Source organism: Myotis brandtii, unplaced genomic scaffold (assembly GCF_000412655.1).
Source record: "Myotis brandtii unplaced genomic scaffold, ASM41265v1 scaffold1105, whole genome shotgun sequence".
NCBI classification, from domain to species: domain Eukaryota; kingdom Metazoa; phylum Chordata; class Mammalia; order Chiroptera; family Vespertilionidae; genus Myotis; species Myotis brandtii.
Genome location: NW_005353770.1, coordinates 1,286,455 through 1,313,790, shown reverse-complemented (window position 1 = coordinate 1,313,790; position 27,336 = coordinate 1,286,455). Strand labels below are relative to the sequence as shown.

General features: G+C 36.0%; 1 protein-coding gene across 5 annotated transcripts in view; it reads right to left on the bottom strand.

The window, feature by feature from the left end:
- Positions 1 to 11,712: 11,712 nt before the first annotated feature.
- The window catches only part of PGGT1B (protein geranylgeranyltransferase type I, beta subunit), a 53,002-nt gene continuing 37,378 nt past the window's right edge, over positions 11,713 to 27,336 (bottom strand). For 2 of the 5 annotated variants that reach the window (XM_005857361.2, XM_014544299.1), the window contains exons 7-9: positions 24,731 to 24,915; positions 23,021 to 23,129; positions 17,118 to 18,927 (exon numbers count right to left, since the gene is read on the bottom strand). In XM_005857361.2, coding sequence (XP_005857423.1) covers positions 18,746 to 18,927; positions 23,021 to 23,129; positions 24,731 to 24,915 — 476 coding nt within the window. In that variant the 3' untranslated portion in view covers positions 17,118 to 18,745. Of the gene's footprint in view, positions 13,285 to 17,117; positions 18,928 to 19,974; positions 20,041 to 21,693; positions 21,749 to 23,020; positions 23,130 to 24,730; positions 24,916 to 27,336 lie in introns of those variants that run through there. The other 3 variants (XM_014544302.1, XM_014544314.1, XM_014544306.1) reach the window with 3 other exon arrangements.

Here is a 27,336-nt window from a genome sequence, read left to right as displayed (position 1 = left end):
CCTAGATGGTTTTTCAACACCCATTTGGAACAAATGCCTAGAATTTCTTCTTGGAATGAGCCAGCTTGGTATGCCACCAATACTGTTTTTCTCCTCCACATCAGAATAGGATTTTGTGTTTTTTTTCAAGTGAAGTGCTGGTGATCTTAGTAGCATTAAGCAGCATTTTCTTTTCAAGTCCCCTCTCTCCTGAGGTGAAAAGGACACTGTATCTTCTAACAGTTTGTTTTCTTCAGAAGCTTATCACATACAATCTTTGGCCTAAAGAGGGTGGCAAACTGCTTTGGGCTTATTTAAGGGCAAAGAATAGATTCTTGTCTTAAAGTTTCCCAATGGAAAGTTGGAACTGTGTGCACATATTCTAAATTAATCCTTAATCCCCCAGTACATGTTATTTCCCTAGCAAGCAAGACTCTACCCAGGAGGAAGCTAGAATGGCCAATTTAGGCTAGCATAGAAGCCAGCATCCCCCTAACACACTGCTGAGCACATGGCCTATAGTGGCTGAATCCCAAACCCATTCAGTGAATCCAAATATGCTAAGAACATTCATTCATTTATTCAATATGACTGACCACCTACAATGGGTCTGGTAGTGTTCTGGCAGTGCAGATTCAACAGTACACAAGATTCTTAAAATATAAATGCTCTTTTAATACCATGCTATGCTTTGAAAGCTTCAATTTTGTATTAGGTTTTTTGATGCTGAGGTAATATGATGCCGGTAGGGAGGGCAGAATCTTTTTCCTGCAGGGCATACTGTGAAATGATATACCATTTCTTTCCTAGGAAATGAGATATGCAAAGAGATCATCAGTTTGCTTGTCATTAGATATGGTAGAACTATATTGGATAACCAGTCTTTTCTTAACTAAGATCCTCACCAGTAACCCTCCCTACACCCTTTCACTTTGGGGCATAATTCTTTGAGGGAGGATATAATTCTTTTTTATTATTGTTATTATTATAACTCATTTATGTGAAATCTGAGGGAGGACATAATTCTTTAAGGTTTGGGGAAGGTAGGGTTAAGAGAGAAACTCCCTCTGATCAATACAGCTGCAGTATCATTATAAATAATTTAACCACATACTCTGCTTCTCTCATCAAGCCTGGCTGTGTTTCTGCCACAAAAGTTTGCTCATTCTGAGGCTGAAGAACCTCCCCTCAGTACTTTAGTCATTGTCTTTGTATCATTCCTCCTACGTTATAGCTAAGTATCCATGTGTTTTACCATCCTGAAGGATCTTGAATGCATTGTTGCTTTGAGATGTTTTAAGCCAGAGATGAAGGGAGTTACTTATTAGTGCTGGTAATAAAATAAATGGGCTTACTCTAAGAGCCATCTTTCTGCTGTTCCTTATTTATTTTAGAAGGTTGTTTGATAAGTGAGAGTTGGGGGAGGGAAGATATGAGGAGGAAAGAGAATTTACAGGATCTCAGAGTCAGATTTAGTATGGTTTTTCACAGCAGTGAGTGAGAAGAATAGGGTATGTAAGAGGTAGTACTTAGTGGAAGATTGGCTGCTATGTGATTATCAAACAAGGAGATGATTGGCTCTGGCAAAAATGATAAAGTGTGTCTATTGTTCTATTTTGCCACCAAGACATACTTTTACGATCTCTTTCTTATTATGTCAGTGTTCCTCAACAAACAACACAGCTCAAAACAACATGAATTTAAATTAAGAATGTTAACACCAATATAGGCTACTGATTTATTAAGTATTTGCAAGAACTTAGCACTGTTGTTCTATTATAGAGGAGAGAAGTATCTAGGAAAAATTTTCAGAGTAGAAAAAAATGCCAAGAAAGGAATTCTATAAGCATCATACTATAAAAATAACACTGACTTTGAGGAGCAGGAAGGACAAGCTTTTGGCCAAGAGGGAGGCATATTACCACCTGTCCCCGAACTACAAACTAGCCAGCCAAGGCATAAAATAAAGCTATGGTGCATGTTTAAAATTTTTAAATCATCTTATTCTAAATAAGATCAAGGGCACAATGGGAAAAGCATGTTGAGAATTTTACTTATTAACTATTTCAGCTTTTTGTAACTGCCATCTTTACTCTCTGCATAGAACACTGCTTCACAGTCTTACTATTCTTGCTGCTTCCCTTTCTCCCCGTTGACTCTGCTTTCCTTCATTTGCTTCTTATGTGAATCCATAATTGAAATGGAAGGGTCTGTGTTTTCTGTTATTTGAAGGACTCAAATGACATTTGTGGCCCTTTTCCCCAATACTCACACGTTTAGACAGGGCTCCAACTGGTGTACTGAAGCTTCTGGGTGCTCTGAGTTTCCTGCCACAGCCAATGCTGGCTGTGTACTCTGGCAATAAATAAATAAATAAATAAATAAAGAAAGAAAGAATTCAATAATTTGAATAACTTGTCTAGTGTCAGAAGGCAATCAGTACTAATACCAAACTGAAAATAAATCATGACCCCCAGCCATAGCCTTAGGCTCTGATGCAGAACTCATATCACTTTGTTTACTGTGACATGCACAATTTTGAATTCTATCAGGGGAAACGTTATTATATTTTCAATTGTAGAGGATTCATATACAATGATTTTCTTCTTACAACATTTCTGGAACACAGTAGCAATGTTTATAAATGTTTCCTTAGAGAAGCAATATGGCTACATTAATATAAATGAGAAGAATATTTTCTGCAAATATATCTATTTTAGAGTTGTATCAGCTCTAGGGGAGAGCACTGTATGTCACAAAGGCATGTCACAATATATTGTTTACTCTTAAAAAGGAAAATTGTCAATACTTACCTTTTAGTATCCTTATATGTAAAGATTCATAATATGTTTTTCTATGTGTAATGTGTACATAGTTAAAATATTCTTATCTTATGATTCCAAAAGTTTCCAGTTTCTTTTTTCAATACACCAAATTTGGTTTATCTGTATGAAAAGAAATACTTTCTGTTTAACTGTAAAAGTACTTGTTGAAGTACAAACTTTAAAAATGTGTTTCACATTACCCAATTATTTTGTTAACAATGAGACAGAAATGACTATCAAATATAAAGCATCCAACACTTTTTAAACCCAGAAGTATTTAGTGAATGGATGAATAAATGAATGACTATACTTTATAGCTGGAGAAACTGAGATCAAAAGAAAGGTTTTAGCCATAATCAAGTACAATAAACCCAACTAAGTAATTGTCTAAATGTCAATTCAAATATTCTTTTCCTTTCTTTCCTTAAAAGACAAATGAAAACTTTAATATTGGACATTTGCTCTTTGAAAGGGAAATCTGAGAGTAATGCCTTGCAGAAAAAAACCCAAAAACCTCCAGATAAAAATTTCAGAATAAAAATAAGAAAGGTATTTCTTCTAAAACCATTTCTGTCTTTTTTTTATTCTTCATTGTAAGAGTCTAAAATAATCATTTGAATACTATGAAGTTACAGAATCTCATCAACTATAACTAAATTATGGATAAGGGAAAACTAGAAACTAAGTAAAGTTCTAACTTTAAAAAAAATTGTATACACCACCTTGTTTGCATTTTTAAATGACTACTGCAAGTGGGAAATAAAAACGTAATACAGCCTTATTTTCACCTGCCAACAAAAGCCACAATTCTATTCTGAGAAACTGTATTCTATGGTGCATGAGTCTAAAATGTATTGTTTCTTTTTTCTTTTACAGAACCTTCAGAAATGTGTCCAACTTTTTTAAAAAAAGAAAAAGAAAAAAAGAAAAACACGTTTTCCAGCTTTCTTTGCAGCTAGGGGTAACCAGTGAAATGTCCGTGGAAGTTGTTGGGTGGGGCTTCTGGGAAAGCCCTTTGACCCTCTCCTTCCTTCTCTTCTAACTAAAACAGTTTTGATGCCTGGCATTCCAATCCCATCTTGGACTATTGAGGAGAACCCGAGGATAGTCATGTGCTAAGATATCTAGAGAAAGAAAAAAGATAAGCCTGAGTTCCTAAGAATGGTGAGACTGCCATTCTAGCCTTTGACTACCTACCTCCCATCTTCTTTTACTCAAGAGAAAATTAAACTCTAATTTGTTTAAACCATGTCATTTGAGTTATTAGTTATACAACCAAAACGAGTTCCAACTGATATAGCCACATTAGAGCGATTTGACCTTTAGCATTTAACGTCTCTGTATCTCAGTTTACTCAACAGTAATAATGGGCACAATGACAGAGAGTTGTCATAAGGATTAAATGAATTAATACCTGTAAAGAGCTTAGAATTGTAACCAGCACACTGAGGGCTCCATGAATCCTCTGTTGTTATTCTTCTTCACTTGCATCTATACTATAATGCCTGGAGTATAAATGTAAAAGAAAAGGGTAAATGAAGGGTAAATCACCACATTCCTTTCTTGTCACATTCCTAAAGAGCTTAGAATTGTAACCAGCACACTGAGGGCTCGATGAATCCTCTGTTGTTATTCTTCTTCACTTGCACCATCTATACTATAATGCCTGGAGTATAACTGTAAAAGAAAAGGGTAAATGAAGAGGAGAAATCACCACATTCCTTTCTTGTCACATTCTTTTTTTTTTTTTTAATATATTATTTACTGATTTTCTTACAGAGAGGAAGGTGCAGGTGGATGCTCTATCCACTGAGCCAAACCAGCCAGGGCTGTCACATTCTTCAGAAACAGAGACCTGGGCAAAGAGCTTAACAGAACAGTGACAATACTTCTTAATGAAAAGCACTTTACAGATTATCAATGGTGTTCAGATAACTAAATTCCTCTAATCCTTACCAGAGTTCTAAAATGAAGGTGAATGTTGAAGTTTGTTTGTGTTGGCAGGTCAATGGCTGACTGGCTGAGTGGCCAGAGTCCAAGTTCACTGTTCCAGTAAGGGCCAGTTGGCGCGCTTCCATTTCATGGCCCTAGACAGTGAGGCATACTTAGCCCTGGCTAATCGCCCTCTGAACATGATTCCAAGTTTAAACTGTATGAGAGAAGACACGAGGAAGTCTAACTCAGACACACTCCTGAGAAACTCTAAGCATGTGCCTTCTCCACCTGCCAGCAGGTACATACGGTTGGCAACAAAGGCTTTTGTTTTACGAGAGAGATTTCCTGATTTTTTCCCCCCAGAACATTTGTTTTGTCAGCTAGCTTATTTAGACGCCTTCAGAGCCTTAGGAATTTAACTTGAGGATACTTCCAGGATTAGCTCCATTTCAATCTTAGTCACCATCTGATACCTGCCATATTCATAAACTCGCCACTTCCTGCCTTTACTTCACTTACAGGGCGTGGGTGTTTCTTTGACCAGGTGCCTTTGATTGTGGCCATATTTTTATCACTTGTTATTCCACATTCCAGTCTTTCATTGCTCAGAGGATTAGAAAATCCCTCAGGAGATCAACCAAAGGACTTGTATGCATGCATATAAGCATAACCAATGCAATGGACACAGACACGAGGGGGGTGAGGGCATAAGCGGGGGATGAGGGTTGGGGGGCAATGGAGGGATAAGGACACATATGTAATACCTTAATCAATAAAGAAAGAAAAAACAGAATAGGAAAAAAAAAAGAAACCCCCCGCAGGCAGTGTGTTCTCCCAGGTCAGCTGCCAGGATGGTTCTATTTTCTATGCCACACTTGTTGCCTTTGCTTGGACCCTCTTCTCAGTTCACTCATCAAGTCTGTGGCTCTAAGGCAACTCATCCCGGAAAATTCTCTCTGAGGAGTCCATTCCCACTAGTGAGATCCAATCAGGTAAGAATGACTTCCTGTAATATGTACCAGAATGAGGCCCCATTTCCTTGATCTTAACAGGCACTAGCAGTAGAATAACAGGGTTGAGGGGTGGGGGAGTTAGGGAGGAATTGACATGGAATTTTTAAAAAGTAGAAAGGTATAAAAATGCACTATACTTTTATCTTCCTCACCAAAACCCATAATTCCAGTCTAATAATGAGGAAAATATCAGACAAACCCCATTTGAGAGACGTTCTACAAAACACCTGGCCAGTACTCCTCAAAACTGTCAGTCATCAAGAAGAAAAGTCGGAGAGACTGTCACAGCCAAGAGGAGACATGATGACTGAATGTGATGTGGTCCCTGGATGGGATCTTGGAACAGAAAAAGGACACCAGGTAAAACCTAAGGAAATCTGAATAGTTAATACTGCATTAATATTAGTTAATTGTAGCAAATGTACAGTACTAATGCAAGATGTCAGTCACAGGGGAAACTGGATGCTGAGTATTTGGGAATTCTCTGTCCTATCTTTGCAATTATTCTGTGAATCTAAAACCTGTATAATAAAAAGTTTATTAAAAAAAACATGGGCAATGTAGCCAAGTCCTATCATATTTGTGAGATTCTACTGGGCTGTCTGATATATGTCCTCTCAGTTTTACAAACTCTGAACCAAACAGCCTCTCCTCTCTTCTGAAGAGCTTTGGGCATTTTAGAGATAGGAACACGTCAGTTGTTACTACTTCTACTGATGCAGGCGGCACATTTTATGATTCCTGTGTCATACAGCAAGGGGATCTGATTTAGGGACTGGCTTGCTAGAGGTCATCAGAATGGGGACTTAGCTAGGTGGGGAGTCCTGTTTGTTTACCTGTCCCAGTACTGAGGCAGGATAATAAGAAGCTAGGAAAGTTCCTTGGTGAGTGGAATGGGGAAACTGAGAAAAATAGTTAAACAGCCAAGCAATTACAGCCAGATAATAAGTCAGCAGAGCAATTTATAGCCAGGTAATAAATTGCAAGGTCTTATCTTCCCTAACCAAGGGATACTTAGGAGCAAATGGTTTATACATTCTGGACCCTATGGGGAAGACTCACCTTGGTTCTGGTCCCACTTTGATGACATTCTTTGAAGGTGAAACTTACCAGAGAATGACCCTAACCCTGCTATATGCTCATTTTAATGAATCAGCATATTAAAGGACACACTGGGAAAGCTGATGAATATGCTATTGAGATATTCCTGAGACCTCCCATAAAATTCCCACTTTTGGAAAACAGATCAAGCCCTTAAGATAAAGGACCCATGCATGTTCTCTCTCTCGAGTACACCTGCACCTTCCCCTACTTCCTTCCTCAGGCATGTTATCTTTGCTGTCTTTCTCATAAACTCTAATGGTCCCCATGAGACTTGCAACGCAGTGGCAACTGAGGAGTGGTGGAATTAAAAAACAAGAATCTTGTTCTGTGACCTTCCAGTTATTGTTGTTTAATTATTTTTGTGGTTTTATAAATTTTATTAAGTCACTAGAGGCCCGATGCACGAAATTCATGCAAGGGTCTCAGCCCTCGCCCTGGCTGCCTCTCGGCCCTGCAGTCCCGCCCCCCGCCCCCAGGTTGTTCCGGAAGGTTGTTCCAGAAGGTCGTTCCACTGTCTGGTCTAATTAGCATATTAGCTCTTTATTATATAGGATTTCTTAGCCCTTTCTCAAATATAACAAAGATTATTAAGTTGGCCATTTTTCCTAATAACTGGTACTAGATATCTGGAATAGAAAAATGCCAGGCTATGTCAAATGAATGAAGATTTGAATTTCTGCTGAGTCAGTTGGTCTTTGGGTCACTATTATATGTAAGTGTATGATTATAAACATATTCACACATATATAGTTGTATCTACAGGTCCATTTCTAGAAAACAAACTGCCCACACTTGTTGCTCCTGCAGAGGACTAGGGAATAAGGGGTTGGGTGTGACAGGGACACCTTCCTGTCCACAGTACCTCTTGTGTGCCCTGTTTAACAGAGTTGTATCAATGGTTTAAAAGTATGATGATACTTGAGCCACTTGTTTGGGTAGTGACAATCACTTTCCTCCTGGGGCATCTAGTCTGAAATTCTTCTTGTACTGTGTGTTTAAGGGGAAAAGATGAAAATCATTAGGTCTTCTGTGTTTAAAGCCAGGTTACTAAGTTACCCAGAATCTGTTAATAAGAAAATAAATCTTTGAAATAAAAACATTCCCCATCAATCAGAATATTTTGCAGCTGTGTCCTCAGTTAACTATTTCTGCCCTCTTCTAAGACAATAGTGAAACATAACTGAAATGAGATGCAACATTGCAAAGTAAAAAGGAAATGGAGGGAAAAGCATTTCATTTTAATAGTCAAGCATCTTCACTGATGCCTCTCCCACCAACTTCTCTCTCCTCCCCAAATATACCATCATAGAACTCTGGGGACAAGCGCATTACAGATATACTCTTTATTGAATATTAAAATTTTAATGGGTAACTTCCATTATGTTATTATATATTTATAAGCAGAGAAGTGTTATTGTGTCTCCCATAAATACATTGAGTATTAAACATTCAACAGTTATTACCTAGTTTGCAATCTCCTATGACTTAAGTAAAACCTCATTTTAATAAGGTGGAGTGAGCTCTATGAACTCATTTAGACAGTAATGTTAGTACATGCCTGTTAGAGAAACGAAAGCTGAAATAATTTTGGTTTGGAGCTCTACATTCGGTAATCTGTGCTTCCTCCCCTCCTAGTAGGCAATAAAACATTGAAAAAACTTGAAAGCAGTGCTTCCTGAAACTCTTTTGTCTACTTAGATATTAATAGGCCTTATATTTAGTAATTGTTCCTACATTTTTAGATTTCATCTATGAGGGATGTAGAGATAAAAATAGAAATATTTTCAATATACTAAGGAGTCAACTAACATGGAGCCGACTTTTTTCTTTCTTTCTCAAATCCCCAGGCTTCCAATTACTGATGAACCACCCCAGAAAAAAATATTTTTGCTAGAAACTTAATTGCCCCCTAAGGATGTGGCTCTCAACTACTATTTTTATGAGAAACACATTAACCAGCCTGAAGTCACTTTAAGATCATGTACTCTCATGTAAGAAGGGACCTTTTGAGTTATCCCCAAACCTGGCTTTTCATCAGAAACTCTCATGGAGCCTAAAACAACAAGAAGATTCCTGTCCTTCTGAATAAGAAGTTTTGGAGGCGAGTGCCACTATAATGTTTTTAAAGCAAAGCTCTGAATTTGACAATCCAAATTCTGAATGTATCTCTAAAATATTTTTATACAACACAAACCATTCACAACAAAATTTAAAATAATTATTTAATTTCTAAACCATAATCAAATTGCTGAGTAGCGAAGTCCAGACAGGTATGAAAAAAACTAAGAGCAGAGGGGCTGGTGGCCTGCCAGTACTCTAGAGGCCCCCATTCCAGTGCTCCCCATAAGATGTGGAATTGGTGGGGCCCCTGTAGAGCATGCCTCACATACCAAAGACCCTGGCATTCTTACCTGAACCCACTTCCAGAGGCTGCATGGGCCTCTCCCCTGGCTCCTTTTGGACTGTGCTGCCACGGTGTATACCCCTAGGTACAAGGTGTGATGACCAAACAGCTGTTTGTGGGAGTTAGAGGTGATACAGAGCTTGTCACAAGCATGAGGGAGTTCCTCACGGTGTGTGACAGTGCCTAGGGTGGGAAAAAGAGGACTGGCCTTGGGCTGGGAACTCTAAGGAGGCCAAGATTTCTAAATTTGAACCTGGCCTTTAAACCTCAGGCTCCTGTAAGGTGCTTGAGTGATGTTGGACATGGAGGCTGGGCATGTGTTGTGAGCAAAGATCACCTGACTCAGACTGTGTGGAATAAAGAGAAATCTTGTGATCAGATGGAGGCGGTACAGGTGGGTAAAGAGAGATCAAGAGGGGATGAAAGGACCATCTTCTCCCTCTCTCCCTCCAAGAGAAAGTGGATGTTTATTCTGTGGATATTCCCAATGATTGCAGGGAGCCAGAATGGCAAGCCAGCAGGAAATCTTTTCCCTTTGTCCACTTCACTCTTGCCCAGCAACAGTCACTGCCAAAACATGGCCTGGGGTGGAACATGAAGTTAACTATGGGTTTGTGCTATTCACAATGATTTGGTATGATCTGCTATTTGCTATATTTGCCAGCCTGTGACGAGAGAACATCATTTTCTAGTTTGACTTGTAACTCTCACATATGTAGACATGTGGTATGTGCGATGGCCCTGTGACCTGCTTCTCCAGGCATTGCTTAGCAGGGGCGGCAGTCCTGGGAGTGTCAGCTTGTCTTCTACATCCAGGGAGGCTCAGCAGCATTGGAGTGAGGGGAAGTACCTAGGTATATGAAATGGAAACAGTGCTTCAGGCATTAATATCTAGGAGTTTCTGTATATGCCAAAGATGTGTGTGGGTATAGGGGGCTGAGGGGTGTAGATATGGAGTTGCTAAGATCAGGTAGATTGGTGGAGCCCTGACATCAGGGCAATGAGGCCATAGTGCTGGGACTGTGTAATCAGAGGCAAACGGTAGGCAACCCACCTCAAAAGGCCCCACTAGACCAGCAGCAGACACCTCCATAGGCACCAGTCCCGGAATGAAACTAGAGCAGTAACCTGCAAGAGGCCTCCACCAAAGCCAGAACACAAGGAGCAGGAGGAAAAAACAAAACAAAATACTGATATTAAAAGACTGAAATTGTTAGTTGACCAATGTAAATGGCGCTGTTCCCAGCCCTGCCATTGTAAAAATACAGGCAAATGAAGATTGGGTCCATTTGAGAAAATAAATGTAATATCCTCTTTGCGTATGTGAGCATTTATTACGTTTTCAACCCATAGACTGATATCATATTAGCTATTTCAAGCAGGAGTAAAGACACATTGTTGAATCATACTGAGCTTACTGCTAACTAACACCCCCATTTAAAATTTATGGGGTTCTCTCTTGTTTCTCCTGCCCAAGCTTTTTCTAAATCAGTGATTGGTCCTCGGGTTTTGAGTGTGCACCAGAGCCACTGGAGGGCTGGATAAAACACTGATAGCTGACCCCTCCCCCAGAGTCTCTCATTCAGTAGGTCTCAGGTGAGACCTGAGAGTTTGCATTTCTAAAAGTTCCCAGGTGATGCCACTGCTCCTGTCTGCAGACCACACTTTGAAAACTATTGTGCTAAGTCCTATATTAATAAAGACATTATTTTGTCTGGCTGGCATGGCTCAGTGCTTGAGCATTGACCTATGAACCAGGAGGTCACGGTTCCATTCCAGGTCAGGGCACATGCCCCACTTGCCAGCTCAATCCCCAGTGTGGGTTGTGCAGGAGGCAGATCAATATTTCTCTCATCACTGATGTTTCTATCTCTCTCTCCCTCTCCCTTCCTCTCTGAAATCAATACAAATATATTAAAAAAAAATAAAGACATTATTTTGATTTCACTATCTCAGACATAGCCCAATTAGTATCTATAATAATAAAAGCGTAATATGCTAATTACACCAGATGTCCTTCTGGACGAAGCCGGGGCTGCGAGGGAAGCCAGTGCCGGCAGCCGGGGGAAGGAAGGTCTACTCTTGCACACATTTCGTGCATCGGGCCTCTAGTTCATTCATATAATACATAAAAAACAAACTCCCCCCAAAACTTAGATTTGTTTTCCACAAATGTTGTTTATCAACAAATGAATATTTTTCTTCTTTTCATGCAGAAGGGAACAATTTTAAGATTGATAACATCCAGTTATGAGGAAACAGGTACACCTACCCTGTTGGCCCGGCAGGTGTAGCTCAGTGGTTGAGCATATACCCAGGAACCAGATCATAGTTTGATTCCCAGTCAGGGCACATGCCAGGGTTGTGGGATGGATCCCCAGCAGGGATCCTGCAGGAGGCATATCAATGATTCTCTTTCATCATTGATTTTTCTCTCTCCCTCCCTCTCCCTTCCTCTCTCTGAGATCATTAAAAACATATTTTTTAAAAAAGAAACCCTGTTGATGAGTTTCTGAAAAGCTATACTGGTTTTGGATGGCAATTTAACAGTTATTACCAATACTTTTAAAGTATACATTATTTAATCCAGAAATTTATTTCTAGGAGAGCCACAGAAAAATATATGATCTTCACAGCAACATTTTGTGAGTTGGAAATAACCTTAAGATGAGAAATATTTTAAAATAAGTATCAGTTATAAAAGAAAAAAAAGGTATTGCCTGAACAATTATTCTTATATGCATATTTCTATAATTTAACCACTGAATAATTTTCTACAGTACATCGTACAGCAGAAAAAAACATTCTGTAGCACAGAGTTCTATGGTACTCAATTGCTGAAATTCAGATGGCAAGGTGAAAATCCATTAACATTCTAGAGCAAGCTACTTATGTACACTTTGTCAAATTGATTATTTTCCTTCACTCCTTAGAGACTTTATATAGCTCTACCAAACTCCCTGACTTGCTCATCTAAGATTAAATGAGGGAAATTGGCTTTGAGTCTAAGCTCATATTTCTTCCAGTGAATTTTAAGACTACTTTCTGATCACAGTTAAAATCTGTATCAAAGTACTGTGTACCAGTACAACCTTAGAAAGCAGTGTGACAAAAGCTATCAAAATTTATAATATGTGTATTCTTTGCCCCAGCAACTCCACAGCTATACATTTAGCTTAAAGAATTACATAAGTAGGCAGCGATACATTTTCAAAGATCTTATAGCAGTATTTTTTGTAATTGTGTAAAACAAAGCACCAATTGGTACATTTATGCAATGAGATACTATGCAACTGTTTAAAGCAAAGTATGGATAGTGAAAGGCATTCATAATATATTGTTGAATGAAAAATGTTATAGTACAGAATATATAGCAATCTCATAGTCATATGTATACTTATATGTGTGTATTTGGTTACGTATATATGTGGTAGTGGGAGGATTTAAGAGTATGTTTTAATGTCTGGTAGGGCTAGTTCCCTCTATTTTTTTTCTTTCCAGTTTCATAGTTACTCTCCTGTGTTCTCTAAAAACACAAAACAAAACAAAACCATGGTAATTTTTATTGGGATAGCTTAAATTTATAAATTAACCTAAGGGAAAAACATGTTTTGATGTTGAGTCTTACCTAAAAATATGGTATAATCTTTTCATTTTGTTCAAGACTTTTTTGTCTTTTCACGTGTTTTATTTTTATGCTTTCCTCATAGGTTTTGGACATGTCTTAAGTTTACACATTTCTCTTTTTTGAAATCATAAAAAGGAAATTATAAGTCTATTTCCTAACTAGTTAAGGTTTGTGTGTGTGTGTGTGTGTGTGTGTGTGTGTGTGTATAGTGTTTTATTCTTCTTAGTAAACATTTTTATTGAACTATGATTATACATACAGAAAAGTGCATAAATCATTAAGTGGACAGTTTCATATTCATGAAGTGAATGCACCTCGGAACCAGCACCTGGATCATAAAACGGAGTATTACCAGCACCACAGAAGCTTTCTTGTACCCTTCCAGTCCTTGTTGAGCTAAAGAGGACGGTTGAAAAAAATGTATCCGTTATGACTCCTTTTATATCAAGTTCAAACCAGATAAAACTAATTGGTGATGACGTCAGGATAGTGCTTACCTTTGGGGAGGGAGTGACTGCAAGTGGGCACTGATTTCTGACACCATAGGTAAGTTTTTCTTATTTTGAACTTCATTTAAATGGAATCAGAGTATGCACTCTTTTTTGTCTTGTGAAGGCTACTGATACTTCTCTGTTAATAAATTGCTACTTTACTAAGTTCTCACAGTGTTTCTACAAATTCCTTGGGTTTCCCAGATAGAAAATCCGATCTGCAAATAGTTTCACCTCTTCCTTCCCAAGCTTCATTAGCTAAAACCCCAACACAATGTTTAGTAGTAGAGGAGATAGTGGGCTTTGTTCCTGACTTTAGTTGGAAAGCCTCTTTTGTTTCAATATTAAGATGCTGTTTTGGGGCAGAGGTACAATGTTAATCAATTACCATCAGTTTCTACTTGAGTATATTTAACATGAATGAGTGCTCCATTCTGTCATACCTTTGCTGCAAAGATGGAGATAATCACATGATTATTCTCATTAACTCTTTTAATATATTAGTGGATTGTCTAATATTGAATTTTCCTTGCATTCCTATAATAAACTCAACTGTCATGATTTATTACTTTTTCAAAGTGCTAGTGGATTGTTTGCTAATATAGTTAAAATGTTTGCAATGATATTCCTGAGAGTCTGTAATTTTCTGTCAGGTTCTAGAGACCATGCTATTACATTCACTTCATAAAATGAATTTGGAAGTCTTTCTCTTTTTTTTTGGCACTTTGAGGTTCAACATTCTTTTTCTAGTCTCTGGGATTCTTTAAACATCAAGACTATTTACTCTTACAGATTTGGTAGAAATCTTGAAACAATCTGTGCCTGATGCTTTTTTTGTAAGGAATCCTTTAACTATGTTTCTTCTATGGTAATAGTTGGTTCTGAATTTTTATGTCTTACTAAAGTAAATTTTGGCAATTTGCATTTTTCTAAAAAAGTTATTTTTCTAATTTATTATATGAAATTATTCAAAGTGGTCTTATAATTTTGAAAATTCCCCTGACTTATGGTTATTTCTATGTCATTTAAATTTTTGTTTCCTCCCTTTTTTCCTTAAGTAGGTTAGCTGGTGTTTTGTCTTATTCTCTCTCCCCTCTTCCCACTTTTTACTAATTATTTCCCTCTGCTTTCTTTTGGCCTGCCTTTTTCCTCCAGTTTTAAAGACTTGGTAGCTTAAATCTCAGCTTTCCCCATTTTTACTGATATAGTTCTAAATACTATATATTTCCTGTCACAACTGCTTTAAAAAAATATTAGGTTTGCCCTGGCTGGTGTTGCTCAGTTGACTGGAGCATTGTTCCATACGCCGAAAGGTTGCAGGTACGATTCCCAGTCAGGGCACATGCCTAGGTTTTGGGTTTGATCCCTGGTCGGGCCAAGTATGGGAGGCAAATAATTGATGCTTCTCTCTTACATCAATGTTTCTCTAGCTCTCTTTCTCTCTCCCTACCCATCTCTCTCTAAAAAAAGAAAAAAAAAAAGAATCAACAAAAACATATCCTTGGGTAAGGATTAAGAAATAAAAAACTTAAAAAACATTTAAATAAGAAATACTAGGTTTTCATCAGTCTCTTGGTGATGTCTTTCTGGTGTGCTTTCATTGTCTATGGTGATGTTGGTCTGCTTCTTATTTCTTATAACTCTGAATGGGATTTGACTGTAATCCTTTTCAGCTGCTCATTTAGGAAAAAAAAATTGTTTTTCTGAACTTTTAGGAGGGAGGGTGACGACTTTTCTGAGATCCATGGTCCTAACATTCCCTTTTCATTTTTACAAAGTGATTTACAGGTTATATGGTCTGTATTGGCCTTCCTTCCCAATATTTACCTAGACTTTCTCTTCCCTTTGTCCTACTGTACTTATCCTGTCCAATTTGGGTTCTAATTCTAGTTTTTTCCTCAGTGCTAGATCCCCAGGGGTGAGTATGGGAGGCAAACAATTAATGCTGTCTCATTACTTTTAAGAGCTACACAGGACAGGGCCCAGACTGCTCTAGCACAATCATCACATCTTATTGTATTGCTGTAACACTCACCTGAAAATGGGAACTTGTAGAACCCCTCCTAGTTTCAGCTTCTGTTCTCAGATTGGCCCACTGCACTTCCTAGTGAGAAACTGTGGGCAATGTTATAGTTCTATTCTCAAGGCTGTCAGAAACCAGCTGCCTGCCTTCCATTCATAGATACTGAGACCATGTTGGGCAGTGATTGTCCTCACTTACTTGGATATTCACATTCATGGGGAAACCTTGTCCTTTAGTTTTGTAGAATAGGGTCTGTGGCTATCCTAGTCACAACATATTCAAATGGAGAGATTAAAAATTCATACTGCTGACATCATTTTCTCTGAGTTTAAACTGAGATCTCTATTGTAGAAAAGAGGTTTTAATAACCATAATTTTATGGTAGTTATGACAGAAATTGTAATTAGGAATGTTCTGTATTTCAGTTACTATGCTAAGTACTTTATATGTATTATCTCATTTAATCTTCAAACAACCATATGAGTTAGATATGCCCCCTCCCCCGATTTTATCAGTGGGGAAGTTAGGGTCCAAGGCCACACTGCTGCACTGCCAGATCTGGAATTTAAGCCCATCATCTTTACTAAACTGACTCTTAAATTCTATCATGTCCAGTAGTTTTCAAACTATGTACCACTTCCAGCAGAACTTCTATTTGAATTTAAATATTTATAAGTAACTATTTAAACATCTAATGAAAATGTACACAAATTACAGATCAAATCTAAAACACTGTAGATGATAAATAGGTTGAATTGTGTTGTATGACCTGATTAACCTTGTTTTTATGAGATGCTCAAAACAAAGCTTCTACTATCTCCTAAAAAGTACCATATTAAAAAAGAGAGAGAGAGAGAAAATACCATATTGGAGGTGGGGATATAGCATTGGGATTAGTTATTTGAGATTTTGGAGCTCATATTTCTCTTTTCATTATATCACCATTGCTAAAAAACAAAGTATATATGTAAAATATCACTTAAAATTTACCTAATAAATACTTTTCTTGTAAATAACTATTTAGAGAAAGTTAGGAATAATTTCTCCACAATTCACACTAGTCTGGTATTTTTTGGTCAGTACGCTGCTGTGGAATATGACAATCACTGGTTCATAAAGTTTTTTTCTATTTTTATAGATAACTTTTTTAAAAAAGATGTTTTTATTGATTTTAGAGAGGGAGAGAAGAGGGAAAGATAGAAACATCAATGCATCAACATCAATCGACTGCCTCCTGCACGCCCCCTGCTGGGGATTGAGCCTATAATCAGGGCATGTGACCTGACTAGCAATAGAACCAGCGACCTCCTGGTGCATGGGTTGACGCTCACCCACTGAGACACACCAGTCAGGCCATAAAATTTTACAAGAAGGTCCCTCTCAAGTATATAAATTAGAATCTTATTATAATCTATAATCTTATGCTATTAAATTATACAAGGAGTCAGAAAATATTTCTTAATAGTTTTATGAAATACTTTTACCTTGGCATTCTCTTTTCTTTTATGAATACACTTACTGTTACTAACTTTCCCACTTTCCAACGATTAATGGTGATTCGGGAAAAACAGTTTGGGCTTTGCATATAGTTCTAAAACCATTATATATATGTTATTTTACCTCCGATGGCTAAATGATGATGTAGTTTGAGATGTGGATATCTTAAAATGGCTGAATTTAAAGAGAAGCAACTCATGGAAGGATGACATCTGTGGTTAAATTTATGTTTTTCCATCATCAGAAAATTGGTTTTATTTCTAATGTAAAAAAAAATTTACTCTGGCAAATTGAAGTTTACAACTGTCCATACCAATAATACATGATCATTTTTTTTCAAGTATATACTAGTTTTCCCTTTATTTGGGAAGAACCATAATTTAAGGCTATTTTTCCTCCAATTTAGGAAATAAATTAAAATAAAATGTTAAATGTTACTATACCTAAACAGCGATACTAGTAATTTAGTTTTTATACTGATTCTTGGAGAACAAATAATTCAATATTTATTATCACCACGATTTTAACTTAAATCCAGCCCCTTAAGTGAAGCGTTTTCCTTCTCCATTTCAGTACTAGTTTCCTATCTTTGAATGTCATCGAGCAATAGTGACTGATGTGATTTACTGAATAACTTATTATTGACCAGATGAGTTTTTATACTACCTCCTTTACAATGAGCAAGTTCACAGAATAAACAAGACAAAAAGAACAAAACCAAACTCTCGTCTTTAACCCCTAAATAGTACATTTCCCTCCAACTTACCTGAAAATATAAAAACATAAATGGCCACATATGGAGCTAAGCCATTTAATTTACTTGAGCAGTCCTATTTTTTAATTAAATTTTTGCTTATTAAATTTGAAAAAATTAAGCAATTATCAGTTTGAAATTAGAAAAGCTAAAGCATGGGGCAACAAACTAAAAATAAAATCCAAGTGGCTAAAAATAACTGTTAAAAAAGTACTAGGATAAATCATGATATCACGTATCTTAGAAAAATAAACAAAACTACTAAATGTCTTTTCTTCCAGATAATACTGTTTTCTCCCCATAAAGAAAAAGAAAAAAACAGGAACTATAATTTGAGATTAAAGTAAAACATAGCTGTTATTCACCCCAGCAACATCTAAATAAAGGATCTGCGCAGCACAAAACTTTTCCATTCACTATCACATACAATTAAATTACTTTTCCCAGTTACATAATAGTCTTCTTAAAACAATCTCCCTTTACGAAAATTATTGTATTAGTTAAGCCTATTCATTCTTGCTATGAGGTTAATTTCACTTATACTGGTATAGCCCACACAAGTTTAATTGGCACACACTTATGAATGAGACAAAATAAGTCGTCCTTGTTTTTAAAAATTATGGGATCAATTGTTTTCAAAGAATAATCCCAGATACTTAATTCTTAAAGCAATTTTCTACCATCAGCAGTCAAGCTTTTAAAATGATCACTAAGTGTTCACCCAAAGATTATCAATGCTATGTGAACTGTAAACTTGAATATTTCTCTTTTATAATATGATACAATTTGTACTGAAGAGTTTAAAAAAAGATAACCTACATACACACAGTTAATTTTCCTCAAAGAACTTCTTAGAAATACAGTACAAACATTTAAGAACCATAACAGAATCCATTGTGGTTCAAACTTCAAAGATTTTCTTGAAACCCATTACAAATACTGGCTCAAGACCATATTCCAAAGTGACACCAGCACAAGATTTGATTGTAAGACTCTACCTCTTAAAAAAAGAGCACACTTGGTTATACATGGCTTTTAACCGTGAGCTACTGTTATGCTACAAATCCCCCCACCCTCCCAGTCTAAAGTCAGTCATGTGGAGATGTGTACATTCTCTGAGCATTGTTTAGAGTCCTTGTTTTCCCAGCTCTGATGGAGATCACGAAGGCGTTCAGAAGTCCGTGTGCTTACATTCAGGGCAGGATGAACTGTACAAATTCCACTTTCCTCCATTAGAGACAGGCCACAAATTCCAAAGTATGCATGCAAAGCATCTGAAAATGAGGCATTTTTGTCACAATAGGCATTCTAATTTGTGCATACTACAAAATACTTTAGCTGCATATCTATCAGCCCATCACTACATTAAAAATGAATTTTAGAAAATTCTAAATATAGTTTTTGAAATATTTGCTTTCACAAAGTCTCAGACACCAATGTTTAAAAAACCAGATAATCAAAATCTGATATTTTATTCAAGACAATAATATTAACAAAGGAAAACAGTTCCTAGCTGAAGAAGTGACATTTCCAACATACTTTGTGACTAAAGGACAAAAAGGAAAAGTAGCAGTAATATAAAAGACTTCTCACTGTAGTGGGGTTTCCCCTTTGCTTACTATAGAATATGGAAACAAGGGGCTTTAAGTCTATTATCATAACAGGAAAATATTTTCTTAAAAATGAAAATAAACAAACCTCTGAACCTAGGTAGCAGCACCCTTCCCCTCTAAGTTTTATTTCTGACAGTACCCTATATATTATCCTAACGGTGTGTTAAAAGAAAGGCACGTAAGCAAAATAATCCATTCTGGAATGCTGTACCATATTTAACTTTCCAATTTAGGGTACTGTCAGTCATTCTAAAAATATCTGACCTGAAAATAAAAGCAAGCTTACATTCTATTTGGCTATAATAATGTGAGTTTTCATACCATAACAATTCTTCTACACTGTTCTCACTAGTTTCCCATCTTTCAGGGGTCAGAAACCCTCTTCCATTAAAGTGGCCACTGAAGTCACATGGCTGTTGCCTGTCTGAGAGCCTTATTTGGACTTCTAAAGAGCTCAGAGCTCCGCAGTTATGGGAACACTACAAAAAACAGATTTTGTAGCAGTAAATTTTTTTTTCTATTTTTGATTTGGCCATCATTTATGACCTCAAGAGCTATTAAAGTTCAAAACATCTTACCAAGTCAAACTTTGTCAAAGAATTAAAGAATAAGTTTTACTTAGACAAGTATAATTTACTTTTCAAAACAGAATGATAAATAGTTGTGCTTACTCAATGTTATTTGTGAAAAAGTTATTTCACTAATGGAGGCCCATGTTAATGCCCTTCTTTGTCTTTTCACAGAATGCTTAGGTTTCTTCTGGCTCATTTTCCTCTAATTTTCAAACCATAAAAAAAAAAATTGTATTTTCCCTGTATTATTATATGTTCTTTGAAGTTATTCTAAAATTATAAAAGACACAGAGCAACATTAACTTTTACTATCTAGACCAGGGGTGGGCAAACTTTTTGACTCGAGGGCCACAATGGGTTCTTAAACTGGACCGGAGGGCCGGAACAAAAGCATGGATGGAGTGTTTGTGTGAACTAATATAAATTCAAAGTAAACATCATTACATAAAAGGGTACGGTCTTTTTATTTTTTAGTTTTATTCATTTCAAACGGGCCGGATCCGGCCCGCGGGCTGTAGTTTGCCCACAGCTGATCTAGACAATAGGAAACTTTCCCAGAAAAGAATGCAATAGAAAGAGAAATAAAATAATTCCAGAATAACATAAAATTGGGCCTTACACTTTCCAATTAATGTAAAATTACATTTATTTTTTTCTCACAAGGATTCTTGTAAAATCCAGTGAACCAGCAGTTGTTTCAAACCTCAAATAGTAAAAAGAAAACTCTTGGTATTCAAGCACTTAGAATAGATTATAAATACATTCTTTTCTCAAGTTTCCTCTATAAAAGTATGTAAAATCTCCTTGTGTCAAATTGGTTATTAGATTTATTAGAACCAATAATAAGATAATTTTAAAGACTTGTTAAAATAATTTTTATAAAGGCATTAGGAAAAGGTCTCAGGTCTATTCACATAAGTTCAATTTATCATACAAAGACTTTCTATGCTCTGTAGTGTACAGGCTCTGAAGACATTGTAACATAATCCGTAAAAAGTATTACATCGAAGTATTCACACAAATGTTATGGAAACTGATCTTGCAAGAAAAAAGCTTCAAGAATTTTCTTTTTAAAAAGCTATTGTAAATACTCAAAAGGTATTTCAAGTATGTCATTTCCCTATTTCCATTATTTGTTAAAATAGTACATTATTTGTTAAAATAGTACCATTCACTAGCTGAAAAAAAATGGCATCAAGACCAAAATAATTTTCTTGAGTCCCTTTTCTAACATATCTATGGCTATGTGTTATAGATACCAAAACTTTAAAAATATGAATTTGCTTTAGAAATTAAAAGCATTGTACATTTTTTTTCTAAAGGAGAATATTTTGCATGAAAATACAAGTATGAATGTAAGGATGTAATATTCCTGCTCATTTCAGGTACAAAAATATAATTTTATGATCCCCCTATTTATATTTTGATTCAAGTACATGTTCCAACAATAGCAGTTCAATAATAGGAGATGAACTGAAGAGGCTCTAGGCTAATAATAAAAACCATGATTCTATTACAATGCTGTAAAAACAATCATTTCTTGAATCTAGTTTCATATATTTATAGCTAATAATTTTTCAACTTACTTATTAAAAATGTCAGTGTTCTAAATAATTTTTAATATATTCTCAGTGATTTTTTTGAAGCTGTAAAGAGATTCATTATGCTGGAGGTAATAACATAAGGGGGTAGGGTAGTAGCCTGAAGAATGATGCTAGAGGTGGAAGAGGAGCCAAATCCCAGGAGGGCCTGTGTGCCATGCCAAAGAACTGACTGAGTGCTAAGAAAGTCTTTGAATTTTTAAAATAGATTTAATAGAAGAGTTTAGATTAGAGGTTCTCAACTTTTTTTTTTGTTGCATCAGAGATCCATTTGAGAGAGTGAAAAAAGCTTTGGTGCCTTCTCCTCTTCTTCTTCTTATTTTTTATTTTTTTTTAAATATATATTTTATTGATTTTTACAGAGAGGAAGGAGAGGGATAGAGAGTTAGAAACATCAATGAGAGAGAAACATCCATCAGCTGCCTCCTGCACACCTCCTACTGGGGATGTGCCCGCAACCAAGGTACATGCCCTTGACCAGAATCGAACCTGGAACCTTTCAGTCCACAGGCCGATGCCCTATCCACTGAGCCAAACCAGTTAGGGCCCTTCTCCTCTTCTTTAAGCACACATACATACACACATACAGGGTGTCAATATGAGGGGGACAAGGCTAGAGGCAGGAAGACTAATGATAAGACTTCTGCAGAATCCTAGGCATGAACTTGGGTTTAGTGCTACTAGAGTTTCGGGGCCAGGTGGAGCATGCAAATAATGAGTTCAATTGGCAGGTGAGGTCTGAAGGGCCTATAGATGGCATCCATGTAGTTACTGAGCAAGCAGTTTTACATTAAGAGTATGCAGCTTATAATAAGGTTTGGAAAATATCAGAAATATCCACATATTTTGAAGAAATGTCATTATTAATACAGAGTTTTCAATATTTGAAAAAACCCACTTAAAAGTACTTATGAAATACAAGAATCCTTTACTCTTCACATCTATATCATTCCTGAGTTTGGAAAGCATAGATTATCATATTGTCTCAATCTATTGGGTTCCTGAGTTTTAGATAGTGAGTGAATGGTGAGAGTTAACATAGCAAAAGTATTCATCTAAAGAAGAAACTTAATCTGCCAAAATTCAGATAAGAAAAGTCTGGACAGGGAGAGACACCTGTATTCAGGATTTGAGATTTTTGATTTAGTAATTTCTGAAAAGAGCAAAAAATGAGTTCCTCCTTTTGGATTAAGAGCAATTTATTCTATATAGCTCAACTGACAGCTAATAATCCTAAAGATTTTGGATGGATCAAATGATTCTGTAATTTGGACAGGGCTTATTTAGACTACTTGCCTTACTGCCTCAAATGAAATAAAACATTGCTAAGTAAAATATTTAGAAAATAATGTAAACTATACCAATATATCTTGATAATCAAACCCTTCCTTTATACCCCCAACACCCTAAATCTACCCTAAACTTAAACAATTTACTTACCTTTTAAAAAAACATATTATTTAATGTAAGTTTACAACTAAGGCTAAATTTCCTATATGTCCTTTCTGACAAAGATGCTTGAAGGTTTAGTCAAGAAATAAACAAAAGGAAAGTTCTGGATTCATACAAAAAAAAAATTACCTGGATGACTATCTGGCCACTTGGCAAATCCCCCTACGAGGCGATCTTGAGTTGATAAGATGTAATTTCTATTTTTTTCAAAGTTAGTGTATTGGAAAATTTTCAGAAGCTGAAATAACAAGACAAATATAAATTTACTGACATAAAACTTTCATATTGACCAATTTCAGATCTATATCATTTAAAGCTAAGGCTTTCAGAGCAAACCTCTGGGGACTTGAGCACTTAAAACTAGTCAACCACATTATCTTTTTTATTATCGTATCAAATTTATTCTCCTGATTTCTTGACCCACTCAATGTTTCCTTCTTTTGAACCATGCCCACTTAACCTCTTTTCATCACAACTTCCCAAATCTGTTCAACTTCTTTAGTCACTTAAAAAAGTACAATTTTATCTACCATATTTTAACTCTTATGACAAGCTTTTGAGTTATTAAGTTACAAACTGGTAGTAACTAGAACTAAAAATATTTCATAAAAGAGCAACAAAATTTATTAACCAAATGCTAGAGACAGTTTTGTTTGAGAATAGGAAAAATATTATAGATTTTTAATTAGGAAAGATAAAAGGTGAGACAAATATAATTTTAGCCTAAAAATTATGTAGCTTAAAGATTTATGACATGTATTATTTGTTCTCTCTCTTCAGATCCCATTAAGTAGAAAAAAATAAAAGGATAAATCAAAGTGTAAACGAGAAGGGGGTGGTAAGCAGTAGGCAAGAGAGTTCAAGACATTTCTGTAAAGCAACTGAAAGTATATTAATGACTCAGAGAGGCACAGAGGGTATAAGTGATAAATGAAAAAGCATTATTTCTCAAAAATAAAAACAAACCAATAAAAAAGTTATGGTACAAATAAAAAACAAACTTATTCATTTTGATTTAATTAATAGAATATAAGGAAAGATGCTTTAGAATCCCGATGTTGGAAACAGTCCCACCAAATTATTCCCTCTACTTTTGAATATATTCAAATTTTCCATAATTAAAAAAAATTAAAAATGGTACAGGAGAGAGGAAGGGGGCTCTTGCCTTCATTTGAAATCACTGTTTTTCGAATTTACTTCAACCATATGTATGAGTTTTTGTCTAAGAGAAAAAATTAGAAAATTATATAGAAGATGAATATAGACTTTTGTTAGATTCTAGAATATCATAACTAGGTGATACTTTTTAAAGGTGAAAGGCAATTTTAAAAAGAGAAAACCTGTAGGTAGTGGCTAATAACCCTATGGAATGAGGTGTATCAAAATGTTGTAGAGATGGGGGAAAACATAGCAATCAATACACTGCAGACGGTTTACATAAATAAACAAAAATAGAAAACCTTAAATGATTTTTAAAGAAATGACCCATGGTTTATCTTTTAGGATTAATATCTTCCCATAAATTCTTTACTGGTATGCTTAGACAGATCCATGCTCTAGATGGACTACTGATCAGTTTCAGTAACAAGTTTGTTTTTTTAATGCCTACTTTCTTACCTGGGCCACTTAAATATTGTAAGAATGGAAATTTTCAAGTAATACGACAGATAACTGAATTCTATTGAAAAACCATATAGACACTGGCTTTGCCAGAGCAACAGGAAAAACTCAGTAGCCTAAACCAAAGAATATTTAATGAATAGTACAAAGACCAAACCCTCTAAACACAGCTGATATTAACAGAGAGCATAGGTTTCTCATTTTTACTATTTCTCTTACCTTTAGAGTTGCTCCCACCCAAAAAGAATAACAGGTGTCTACAGGCTTATTCGGTCTTCCATGATAACCATTTTGTTGCCTCATTATACACCATCTCTTTATCCTGTTCAATTCTTTTTCTGAAAAAACTTCTTCTAGTTTACCCATGAGACACAGCGATGCAATGCCACAAAAAGTTGAGCCTCCTGTTAATCAAAACCACATAGTTCTTTATACTTCAAAACAGATGCCTAGGAAAATAATATAAAATGGTTGGAGGAAAAAAAGTGGTTAAATAATTCTAGAAAATAGTGAAATAAAAGTAGTTTAAATTTAAGACAACTATAATTTTAAATAGCCACTAAACACTGAAGCCTTCCATATTAATTTGATGAAACAGGAAAGAATTTAAAATAAGTTAAAGCTATAAGAAACATTTTACTTATGAAAACAAGTAAGGCTTAGGGCAGTGATGGCGAACCTTTTGAGCTCGGTGTGTCAGCATTTTGAAAAACCCTAACTTAACTCTGGTGCCGTGTCACATATAGAAATTTTTTGATATTTGCAACCATAGTATAAAAAAGATTTATATTTTTGATATTTATTTTATATATTTAAATGCCATTTAACAAAGAAAAATCAACCAAAAAAATGAGTTCGTGTGTCACCTCTGACACACGTGTCATAGGTTCGCCATCACTGGCTTAGGGAGACTAAAAAACTTGTTCAAAGTTATACGGTTAATGGCAGAGCTGAAACTAAAACATAGAACAGACTACTATTCCTTGTCTAGGACTCTACCACCTGAGTCAGATTTTAATTCCCTTAAAGATAGTGTATTACTTATGAATTGAGGTTTTATCTGCCTGAAGCTACAGCTAATTTTAACATATAATATAAACAAGCTAGAAGCTGGTATGCGTCGGCTTAAGAAATTTAAGGAAGCAAAGTTTGAGCAAGGGAGAGTGTGTGTGGGCGGGGGAGCAGAAAGCTGTAGCTGGAAGTCGATGCACACTGAGTGTCCATACTCACAACAGTAGACTGAAAAGTGCCCCCAATGATATCCAGGTCCCAATCCCTGGAACGTGTGCATGTTACCTTATATGGCAAAAAGGACTTTGCAAATGTGATTGCGTTCAGGATCTTGATATGGGGAGATTAACCCGAGTCACCTGGTTGGGCCCTAAATACACCCACAAGAGCAGAGGGAGATTAAACTGCAGAAAGAGGAGGCAATGTGACTATGGAAGCAGAGCCTGGAGAGATGTGGCAATAAGTCAAGGAATGTTGGCAGCCACCAGAAGCTGGAAGATGTAAAAGAACAGGTTCTTCCCTGGAGCCTCCAGAAGTAACTAGCCCCGGTGACATCTTGATTTTAGCCACATAAGATGAAGTTCAGACTTCTGGCCTCCAGAACTGTAAGAGAATAAATTTTTGTTGTTTGACACCCCCAAGTTTGCAGTAAAATGTTACAGTGGCAATAGGAAACCAATATGCTCATAAAGGCAATTACTTTCCTCAGAAAGTGAAAAGTCAGTATTGTTACATCAAGAAAAGAAATACCACTTTCCATGGGCACTATTTGTTGTCAACTCCAAACAATTTTAAAAATACTTGTATTTCCAATTTATTACAACTTCAGTTAGTAATTTTTATTTCAGCTATTTAAATAGATGATAGTTCCTAATATTCCTCATCCTATAATTTTCCTTTTGGTGTTACAAATCTTGGATGTGTTCTCTGGAAAAGGAAAAGTGAGCATTCCCTGTAGAAACTTAAGGCAGCTATAACATCAAATGGGTTACTGTATGTAAAAACTATTTAATCTTTAGAATTTTCCCCAATTAGCTCAGTGATCTATGTTAGTCATGAGTGAAATAAAACAGAAAAGTAAAAAAATTATCATAATCTTTTAGAATAATTTCTAGGAAGCAACTCTCAATCTTATTTCCTCTTCAATAACCCACTAGTTTTAATTTTTCTTTCATGAAAATCTGGCAGTGACTTCAGGTCAGGTATTATAATATCACTAGTGGCCCAGTGCACGGATTTGTGCACATTGAAAGGAAATTAATTAGAATATTTTAATACTGATATTCACCCTTTCTCTATAATAGAAGTGTCAACCAAATTCCTGATCGACAACGACAGATTGAAACACGCATGTGCGACTGACGCCAGCGAGAGCTTTATATGTATCACGCATGCATGAGTCAACTTAGCCTTTTATATATATAGAGTAAACATGCTTAATTAGAACTGCTTTCTGATGTAGCTAAACTTTTTCCAGCCCAGTGAAGCACCCCAACTTCTTTTTCAGGTAATTGTCAGCAACACAGCAGTAAATATCAACAAAAAGCAGATTATTATTGTAGATCATGCAGGGAAAACAAAGGGTAAAATATTTAACTGCAGCAGTGTTTGACTATATTCTGCACAGTGAGAAAACCTGAAGTCATTTTCAAGGTCCATCATTTCTTACTTCTTTTCAGTTAGGTCAAGTTTCTACACTTTCTAAATCTCTGTTTTCCGACTAATGAAAAGAAAATAGGATTCTACCGAGTCTCCTATCTACCTACTCCAGGACTTCTGTAAAGATCAAATGAGATGAGGCACAGAAAAATGCT